Genomic DNA, 10345 nt, shown 5'->3' on the forward strand with positions numbered 1-10345 from the left:
CCAGCGGCTGGGAAGACGACGAGGGGGGAGAGGGACGCCCCCTCCCGCCGCCGGCGTGACGGACGGCGCAGCCAGGCCAATGGGAGGCGGCCGCCGCTCCTGGGACACCAATCGCGGGCTCCGGAGGCGAGCGGCCAATCGGAGTGCCGCGAGAGGCAGTGGGCGGGAGGCGCCGCGTGACCGACAGCTCTCGTAGGCAGTGGGCTGCCGGCTGCCGGTCCTGGGCGGGCAAATCGAGGAGACCCGAAAGGGCAGGAGGCCCAATGAAGCGGGAGTTCCAGAACTACGGGGCGACTTCAGAGCCGGATTGACGGCTCCAGAGAGTCAAGTGGACGGGAAGGAGGGGACTGACGAAAGGCCCCTTTCAACAGGCTGGGCGGGCGCCAGGTGAGATAATCGTGCACGCAAGCCAATGAGTACACGCGGGAGGCGGTTCTTGTCAAGATTGGCAGTCGATTTAACCCAATTCCTGACGAGTTCTGGGTGACGAGCTTAGGTTTGGACTGGATTGCTTTCCCCGTTAACCAGAATCCTTTTCTAGCCTTGATTTCTAAGCCAATGGCTGGGTGGTGGGGGCGGTGCAAGGTGACAGACACCGCTGCAGACAAATGGCAGTGAAGGCAGTAAAGGTGCCCAGTTTTGGTGGGAGCCAGTGGAAGCGCAGCTGCATTGGGGCGGAGCCGGCCACCCAGACGACGAGAGGCGATTGGCGGTAGCGGGAGTGAATGGCAGTAGACGTGGGCAGTGCCGACCGGCTGCGGGAATTCGGGCCTGACGTCTGAGTTAGCGCCCCTGGAGCCTGACTGGGTAGGCCGAACACATGGCCTGCTCGAGGTCTTGGAGATCGGTGCTTCCGGGGGTGGGGTGGCCCGAGAGTAGGAGGGAACCCAGGGATCCCCAGTATCCCTTCACTTCAACACCCAGGATTCTAGAGCCCCCACTTCTCCTCCAGGATTCAATGAAACCAGTTCCCCTCCAGAATGCAAGGGTCTAGAGCCGTTGGTTCTCTCCTAGGACCCTAATGCCACACCCCACACCCGCTTCACATAAGGTCTGGGATCTGAGCTACAAGCTCCCGTCCTAGGTACTCAATTTCTCTCCTGAACCCAGGTATCAGGTAGCTTTACAATTCCTATTCAGGTACAAGGGGTCCAAGATATCCAGCCCACACTCCGGGCCCCCGGGATCCCAGGTACCTGGCTTCCACTTTTGGACCTAGATATCTGAAGCGACCAGCTCCCTCTTAGACCTAGGGTATTCCAGGTCCCCAACTCATCTCCTGGTACCAAGGATTCCTAGTCCCCTCCTAGACCCAGAGATTCCAGACACCCAGCTCCTCTCTTGGACCCAGGTATCCCAGACCCATCCAGCAGAAACCGTCTCTTTATTTCAGATAGTCTCCTTGTCCACCATGTCACCCTGAAGCCAGGACAAGCCATAATGGGCCAAATTGGAGTCCAGACTAGTCCCAGCCTGCACCCTGGGGAGGGGTCCCCAAGAATCTTCTGACCCAGGCCCCCAGACTGCTTCTCCTGACAAAAACTGCCCCACCCCCCTCGGGCCTCAGCCTGAAGGGCTCTTTGCGCCAGGGGACACTGGACCCTCCTGTCCATTTCTGCCCAGGGTGTGTCGACCAGACAGTGTCTATACGCCCAGGGTTTTCTTCATGGCCTCATACACCACATAGCTGATGCCACCTGCTGGCAACACCTTCAGTAAGGTGGGAGTCATGCCTCGGTACAGCCCAGGCCAACCCTGCTGGGCCAGGATCCGCCGGAAGATTCCACACATGGTGGGGTTTGATCCCTTCACGGTGTCTGTGGAAACAGGGGAAAGCTTAGAGTTGATCCAGTCTCCTGGGGGGCCAGAATGTTGCGGAGTGGGTGAAGCCAGGGGCAGAGGTGTGGGGGTCAGTTGGGAAGGAGTCTGGAAGGCTTTGAGAGGAAATTGGTCACTTTGGGGAGAGTGAGGAGATCAACTCAGGCAGTTTTAAGGATTTGTTTTTAGGAGCATCCTAAAAAACATTCAGGCTTATTTGGGAGGGAGCTTCTGAGATCTCCCGGAGACTTGGCAAGTGTGCTAAGGGGTAGTTTGGGGATATTTTTAAGATTAGGGTAGTGAACTGAGGACCTGTTTGGATGTTTGTGGATTGGTTCAGGGGCTGAGAGTCCATTTGGGGAAGCCACATTTGGGGAGTATCCAGGTTAGTGGGGGCAGTGGTTATGACATCTTCCTATGACATCGGGACATCTAAGAGTCAGATTTAGCAAATTTAGGAACTTCAGGAATTTTGACTTTTGGAGCCAATAAGAGCTGGGTCTGTTTTGAAGAAGTTGGGGGACATTTTGGGGAAACTATGACTGGAGGCCATTATGGGGGCCTGGGTCATGTTTGGGGACATTTGTGGGGGTCAGTTGAACTAAGTGAACTAAAATGTTCATTTTAGTGGTTTGTAGGTTAATTTCAGGGCTGGGATCAGATTTGGGGGTGAGTCTTGGTGGGTTCAGAGGTCAGCAAAGTTGGCCAGGATCAGATGTGGAGAGTTTGGGAGTCAGTTTCAGGGGATGAGAAAGTTCAGAGTCAAGGACGAGGGGAGGGGCATGTCCAGTGGCTAGTGGCACTAGTCTGACCTTGGGCCTGCATCCTGGTGCGCACTAGAGTAAGCGGGTAACTGGCCATCTGGCCACAGGTCGTGGACAGCGTCACAGATGACAAACTGACCAGGCCACTAGGATTCTCCATGTCCCTGCCTGACTTCAGCCAGAAACACCTGAGCGTCTGCAAAAGAAAGGAGTCAGGAGGACGTTCACGACGGGCCTGGGTTCATACCACTCCTGGCCCTCCCCGCCCCGGGGTGGGGGACCCACACCTCGTAGACGGCCAGGTCGGTGCAGGCATAGGGGATGATCCCAAGCATGTTGGGCAGGTAGCCGCGGTATAGGGCACGGGTGCCCTCCCGCTCCAGGATCTGCCTTGCACAGTCCAGCAGCCCCTTGTACTGGCCGGTCCGGCGCAGGGTCAGCCGCGTCTTCAGCACCTGGGGAGCGGGAGGAGGGAGGTGGCTTACCTGAATGTGCTCATTGACCCTCAGCAGCGGCTGTTGTCTCCATCCTACAGCTGAAGAAGCTGAAGCTCAAAAGTGCACAGAGCTGAGTTTCAAACCCAGAGCCATCCGACCCCTTGGCCCGTGTATGATCTTGAGCCAGGGTTCAGAAGCTCAAGTGCTGACGGAGGTCGGGAGGCTAACGGAAGCGATGTGGACTGAGTGTGGAGGCTGTGGCCGCTTACCCCTAGCGGCAGCCAGACATAATGCCATGGGAATGCATAGCCCAGGTGGCCAGATTTGCCAGTTTTCCAAGAGAAGCCAGACATTGGGATTTGTATGAAATGCCCCGACATCAAAATATTGGCCACTCCACAATTGCACACCAAGTGCAGTAGGGAGGATTCTAAGGTGGTCCTCAAGAGGTTCCCACCCCCTGATGTGTATGCCCCCCCCCCCCCGACCTTGATAATGTGCTAGACTTGTAAATAGGATTGGGTATCACTCCCCTTGACAAGTTACATGACGTGATGAAAGTGAAGGGATTTTGCAGAGGTAATGGAGGTCCTTAAGCAGTTGGCTTTAAGTGAAACGGCACAAATTGTGCTGGGTGGGCCTGACCAAATCAGGTGAGCCTTTTATTTTATTTAAAAAAAATTTTTTTTAATGTTTATTTATTTTTGAGACAGAGAGAGACAGAGCATGAACAGGGGAGGGGCAGAGAGAGAGGGAGACACAGAATCTGAAATGGGCTCCAGGCTCTGAGCTGTCAGCACAGAGCCCGACGCAGGGCTCGAACTCATGGACTGTGAGATCATGACCTGAGCCGAAGTCAGACGCTTAACCGACTGAGCCACCCAGGCGCCCCAGGTGAGCCTTTTAAATGAGTCTGCTGCCAGAGACAGAAGAAATCAGAGAGATTTGGGAGCATCCCAGACACTCTTCAGTTTGTCTTAAACAAGCAGGCTGTTGTGGAGAGGACCACATGGCAGGGAACAGTGGGTGGCCTCTAGGAGCTTAGGACCTCAGTCCTACAACCATAAGAAACTGAATCCTGCCGGGGTGCTGGTACCTCAGTTGGTTAAGCCTCTGACTTTGGTTCAGTTTACAATCTCACAGTTCATGAGTTTGAGCCCCATGTCGGGCTCTGTGCTGAGAGCTCGGAGCCTGGAGCCTGCTTCAGATTCTAGGTCTCTCTCTCTCTGCCCCTCCCCCACTTGTGCACTTGCGAGCTCTCTCTCTAAAAAAAAAAAGAAGGAAAGAAAGAAAGAAAAGAAAAAGGAAAGGAAAGAAAAAACGGAGTCCTGCCAATGACCAGGAATCTTGTCCGAAGACCCAGGCCTCTCATGGGTTCATTGTTGCCCAACCAGCACCTTGATTTCAGCCTGATGGGACCCTGAACAGAAAACCCGACTAGCTGGGCGCCTGGGTGGCTCTGTCTCTGCCCCTCCCCCACTTGTGCTGTGTGTGTCTCTCAAAAATAAAAATAAAAACATTAAAAAAAAAAAAAAAAAAAAAGAAGAAGACCCGAATAGCCAGTGCCCAGGTATGACCCACGGAGACACATAATAAATCTGTATCATTTGAGGCCACTGAGTCTGTGGCAGTTTGTTAGGTAGCAACAGCACACAAATATCCTGGAGGAAATTTAACTAGTCAAGGGCAAGAGTTATATGGAAAAAAAAAAAAAAATTTTTTTTTTTAAAGACCGTTAAAGCACATAAAAGGAGATGTGAACAAATGGAAATGTTTTCCATTGCTAAAAAATGCCAATAGATGACTTTGTTTTCTGAACTAGACAAGTTACTCCTAAAGTTTTTATGGGAGACCCAACGGGAATGACCTGATAAAGAAGAGAAAGGATGGGGCGGTGGTGAGAAAGCATAAGATCAAGCCTCAAAAATTAAAGACAGTAGGTAAAGCTACAGGGGTGCCTGGCTGGCTCAGTTGGGGGGAGCACGCAACTCTTGAGGTCAGGGTCGTGAGTTTAAGACCCACGTTGGGTGTAGAGATCACTTAAGTTAATAAAATAAAGAAATGGAGGCAAAACTATATCGACAGTAAAATGATTGGTGGTTTCCAGGGATTCAGGAGGGAAGCAGGACGGGGTGAGTCAGTGGAACACAGAGGATCTTTCGGGCAGCGGAACTACCCTGTACGACCCTGTAGTGGCAGATACATGTCATTATACATTTGTACAAACTCATAGAAGATACAACACAAGGAGCAAACCTAATGGCAACTACGGGCTTTAGTAATAATGTATCTATGTCAGCTCATCGATTGCAACAAATGTACCACCGCGGGCACAATGTTAATAGCACAAACTTTGTACGTGCGGAGAGAGGTATGAGGGACCTCTGTACTTCCTGCTTAATTTTTCTGTAAATCTAAAACTGCTGTACAAAAATAAAATCTTAATTGTCACCCCCCACCCCCACCCCCACCCACCCAAAGAAAGAAAAAAGGCATGAGTGTGTGGACAGACCCTCCTGAGCAAGGAGACGAAAGCCAAAATTACACCCAAACACACACAGTTTAGCAAATTACACAGGTGGCATCTTGGGTCATTGAAGAGAAAAGGAGGGGACCCATCCAGTAGATAGACGTGGGGAGCATCTGGAATAAAGGTTTGACAGCACACCTCCTAGGAAGGAGAAGATGAGGAGGAGGAGGGGAAGAGGGAGGTAAGAAGGAGGAAAAGCAGTAGCCACTGGCAGCTGGTTTTCGCCTTGTTTCTTCTTCCACGAGGTATGCTCTTACCTCCATGGGGTTGATGAGCGTCTGGGAGGTGGCCACAGCTAGGGAGCCGGCAAGGAGCCGTTCCTGAATGGGTGGGGACCCGTGCACTCGGCAGAAGTAATTCTTACACTGGGGGAGGAGAGAGGAGCAGGAGAGAACCGCTCACCATCTTCCTAGCTGGAACCCACCCTAGGTCTGGGGCCAGAGGGTGCAGGTGTGCCTTGGGTAGGGATCTGGGCTTGTGAGGGGCATCAGACAGGTGTGGGTCGAAGGGTGGGGCTGGAGAAAGCAGGCCGTCCCCGCCCACCTGTTCAAAGACCGAGAACTTGATGGCATACTCGGGGGCAATCTTGAGGACGTTGATGCCATTGCCCCGCCACAAGGAGCGGAAGCCCCCCTCCTGGACCATGCTTCGGAGCCCCCCCAGCAGGTTCATGAAGTTAGTCTTGGAGGAGTAGACCTGCGGGGAGGGAGGCCCCCCGGCCCTGTGAGGAGCACCGCCCCCCCCGCCCTGATCTCCCCTTCCGTGCCAGCTTGGAGCTCAACCCCAGCCTGTCCCCACTCTGTCCCTGGCCAGCCCCACAGTTCTGTGACGCAGCACACACACCCAGAGGCCCATCTCCTCATCTTCCTCTCCTCGCCAGGCCCAGTTTGCCTTCAAGGCCATCCCAAGACCCTATCCCCAATTCCCTTACCCCCAGTTCAACCTGTCCATGGCACTGCTCTCTCAGCTCCTCCAGCCCCAGGTCGTGCCGCCTCCACGTGGGCTCCCGTTCTACCCTCGCTCTTCTCTCCATCCAGCCTTCTCCCGACTCCAACCCTCGTCCCGGCCCCACCCTCACCCCCGACCTGCCCTCCATCATCTCTCTCCCTCTCGCTCTCTCCTCTCCACCTCCGTCCAACCGCACCCCGCGGGCTCCCGCGCCGCACTCTAGGCGCACCTGCATATACACCTTGGCTCGGTCCAGAGGGGCCGTGCCAGTGCGGGATACCGCGCCTGCCATGGCTCCTGAGAGCAGACACTTCCAGAGGGCCCCCTCGCTATCCACTTCGAGGACGTCCACGGGGACCATCAGCTGCTCTCCTGTGTCCAGCACCTGTAGGGCAGACCCAGCTCCCACCCACACTATGAGCCAGGCTGGAGCTCTTTCCTCGAATCTCCAGAAAGCCCTCCACGTGAAAGGCCCGCCCCGGTCCCCACTGCTTCAAGGTCCGCTTGGAGGGGAGTGGGTCATGCAGAGGGGGCAGGCAGCATGGCCTTGTAGCCCAGCGGCTAGGCTGGGGGGGGGGGGCTGCTGGTAGACCTACAGTTCCCAAACTCACCTGCCGAGATGGGAGATGCTCCAGGTCATTTTCATGGACATGCCCAAACACATACCCATACACGTGTGTACAGCCCGGGTTCCGGGAGGGGGGCGGGGGTGGGCTGGGAGGTGGGGCTTTGGTGAGTAAGGCCTTGACCCTCTTAAACAGGGTCTGGACCCTCAAGCAAGGCTTCTGAGCCCCCTCGGGTTGGGCTCCCATGCAGCTGGAGGGTTAGGACGCCCAGATTCAAAACCCAGCAACCATGTGGGAGAGCCACCTTGTCAATTTGGGCACCAGAGCATGATGAGGTCACAGAGGCCCTTGTGACCTCACTGGATATGGTGGGTAGAATGAGGGTGTCCCCCACAAAATGCCCACATCCAAATCCCTCTAAACCCATGAACTTGTCATGTTACACGGCAAAGGGGAAAGTAAATTTGCCGGAGGAATTAGGGTCGCTAACCAACCAGCTGATGAGACGGAGAGATTATTCTGGATCGACTGCATGGGTCCAGTCTGACCTCCTGAGTCCTTAGACAGTGAAGAGGGAAGTATAGCATTCGGTGTTCAAAGGATTCAGTGTAAGAAAGACTCGACCGAGCTTTGCTGGCGTTGCAGGTGGGGGAGGCATCCGCCAGCCCCCGAGTGCGGGCAGACCCTCCTCGAAGCTGGAAAAGGCCAGGAAGCAGATTCTCCCCTGGAGTCTCCAGAAGGAGCTTGACTTTGGCCCCGTGAGATTCATGTCAGACCTCTGACCTCTAGAACAATAGACTTGTGTTGCCTGAAGCCACCGAGTTTGTGGTCATTTGTTAGAGCAGCCATAGGAAACTAACGCACTGGGTTTCGTTGTCATGGCAATGGGAGACAGAAGTGAGGGAGAATGGGAAGGTTCTGGAGTTCTGGGAGGGAGAGACACAGTTGGTCCCCAAAATAAGGCAGGCCGTAGGGTTGGAGGCAGCCCGGGTTTGAATCCCATCTAGGACAACTCTTGCTGTGTGACCTTGGGATACTCGCTTTACTTCTCTCGAGTTTCAGTTTCTGCGTTTGTAAATCGGAAGTAATGCTAAGCCCTACCGCATGGAGTCAATGGGCTCTAAGGAGTCTTCAGGGAGAGAGCACCCATCCTCCAAGTGGTTTGGTTCAAAAATCTTGATGTCATCCGTGATTCCTCCCTCTCTCTCATGCGCACGCTGTCAGCAAATCCTGGCTTAACCTTTAACATACACCCAGAATCTGGATGCTTCTAACCACGTCTCGGGCCTCCACGCTGGTCCAGCCCCATGATGGGTCCCCCCGGACAGGTGCTGTCACGGCCACTCTGATCCCTCCCACTCTCACCCCCCAGTCTGTCCTCCCCACAGTGGCCACCAGAGGACACCAGTGAGCACCTGAGTCCCGTCCTGCCCTCCTCTGCCCACAGCCCTCCAGGGCTCCCACCACCCCAGGTAGAAGCCCAAGTCCTCCCTGAGGCTCACCACACCCTGCACAACCTGTCCCGCCCCCTCTTCCCTCCCTCCCTCCCTCCCTCTTTCCCCGTTGCCCACTCTGCTTCAGCCCCACGGGCCTCCTTCCTCTTCCTCCAACACGCCAGGCATGGTGCTGCCCCAGGGCCCTTGCACTGGCTCTCTTCTCTGCCTAGAATGCTGTTTTCCTAGACATCGCCATGCTGCCTCCCTCGCTGTCTTTAAATCCTTTAAATCCTTATGCAAACATCTCCTTCTCCCTGATGCTGCCTCTGGCCACCCTATTTAAACTCTGCCCTGTAGGATTTCATATCCCCCTTCCCTCCTTTGCTGGTACCTGTAGCGCCTTCGTTTCCCACATGGCTACACATTCACTCACGTGTGTTATCATTGTTTGTCGCTCCCCACTGGAATGTGGGGTCTACGAGAGCAATGGTGGTTGTCCGTTTCACTCACTTCCATGTCCCGTGTCCAAAACCGGGTCTGGCACCAGGTGAGGGTCCGGCAAGTAGATGGTGAATAGGTGAAGAAGGTAACACCTCCAGGAGCTTAGCCCACAGCCGTGGTGTGTAGTACCTGCTCAATAAATGCGAGTTCTTTTCCCTCTAAAGATGTTAGTTGAAGCACCTCTTATTTTGGGGAGACATAGAACGAGAAGAGCAGTCTTTCTGGTGTCACACTGCATATCAGCAGGGCCTCCTAAGTCCCAACCAGTGTAATGGGTTGCAAGAACGTGAACAAGAACACAGACGTTAACGGACCCGATTCAATCAAATCAAAGTGGTAATACTCGATGCCGGTGTGACTGAAGTAAAACTAGTAACGCTCATTCCTTGTTGGGGGCTGCGTCTATCGCATACGAGTTTTCTGGTGGCACGATCCTGGAATAGTCCTAGCCTTTGGCCCAGCGATCCTGCTTCTGGGCATTGATCCTCAGGACATAATTTAAAGGAAGTAAAAATACAACATCGTTAGCCAGGTTTCATTTCTTAGTTGAGTGTGTGGAAAATCAAGTCTATGTATGTGTACGTGTATCGGTTAGCTACAGCTGCATGACAAAGTACCCCAACTGTAGCAGTTTGAAACACAGAAAAGATGGTATCTTCAGTGCCTTTTATAATCTCTTCTTGGTAGTAACATACTATCACTGCTGTTGGATCCTCTTGGTCATACAGACTCTCCTTGGTTCAGTGAGAGAGGGGACTACCCAAGAATGTGAGTTCTAGGAGGAAGAGATCCTTGGGGAACATCTTGTTTTTTTTTGGTTTGCTTGTTTTTTGTTTTTCCTTTTTTTTTTTAACGTATATTCATTTTTGAGAGACAAAGAGCGTGAGCGGAGGAGGGGCAGAGAGAGAGGGAGACACAGAATCCGAAGCAGGTTCCAGGCTCTGGGCTGTCAGCACAGAGCCCGATGTGGGGCTCGAACTCATGGACTGCGAGATCATGACCTGAGCTGAAGTTGGATGCTTAAATGACTGAGCCACCCAGGCACCCTGGGAACATCTTGGAGGGTGACTATCATGGTCCACATAGGAAAAAGGTTGGTAATTAGAATTTTTTTTTAATGTTTATTTTTGAGAGACAGAGACAGAGTGCAAGTGGGGGAGGGCCAGAGAGAGAGGGAGACACAGAATCCCAGTCAGGCTCCAGGCCGTGAGCTGTCAGCACAGAGCCTGACGCGGGGCTCGAACTCACGATCCGAGCCGAAGTTGGACTCTTAACCGATTGAGCCACCCAGGTGCCCCATGTTCGGTCACTTAAAGACAGGCAGAAATTGGACTGAGTCTACAGG

At 53.8% G+C, this 10345-nt stretch overlaps 1 protein-coding gene across 1 annotated transcript; it reads right to left on the reverse strand.

The window, feature by feature from the left end:
* Positions 1–1367: 1367 nt before the first annotated feature.
* On the reverse strand, positions 1368–8597 carry SLC25A41 (solute carrier family 25 member 41). The gene is made up of 7 exons (XM_045491740.1): positions 7109–8597; positions 6727–6882; positions 6093–6245; positions 5807–5914; positions 2870–3037; positions 2631–2778; positions 1368–1817 (listed from the first exon to the last, which is right to left on the reverse strand). Exons 1-7 carry the CDS (start codon positions 7307–7309, stop codon positions 1645–1647), a joined length of 1107 nt encoding a protein of 368 aa, XP_045347696.1. The 5' UTR covers positions 7310–8597; the 3' UTR covers positions 1368–1644.
* Positions 8598–10345: the final 1748 nt, after the last annotated feature.

This window comes from Leopardus geoffroyi, chromosome A2 (genome assembly GCF_018350155.1).
Source record: "Leopardus geoffroyi isolate Oge1 chromosome A2, O.geoffroyi_Oge1_pat1.0, whole genome shotgun sequence".
In the NCBI taxonomy this organism is placed as follows: domain Eukaryota; kingdom Metazoa; phylum Chordata; class Mammalia; order Carnivora; family Felidae; genus Leopardus; species Leopardus geoffroyi.

Bases quoted from the DNA above. Each gene is read 5' to 3' on its own strand.
- SLC25A41 (XM_045491740.1), bottom strand. From the start codon at position 7,309: ATGGGAGCCCAACCCGAGGGGGCTCAGAAGCCTTGCTTGAGGGTCCAG. The intron at 6,883-7,108 runs GTGAGTTTGGGA...TCTGCCCTACAG, and splicing joins AGCATCTCCCATCTCGGCAG to GTGCTGGACACAGGAGAGCA. The intron at 2,779-2,869 runs GTGTGGGTCCCC...TTTCTTTTGCAG, and splicing joins CCGACCTGGCCGTCTACGAG to ACGCTCAGGTGTTTCTGGCT.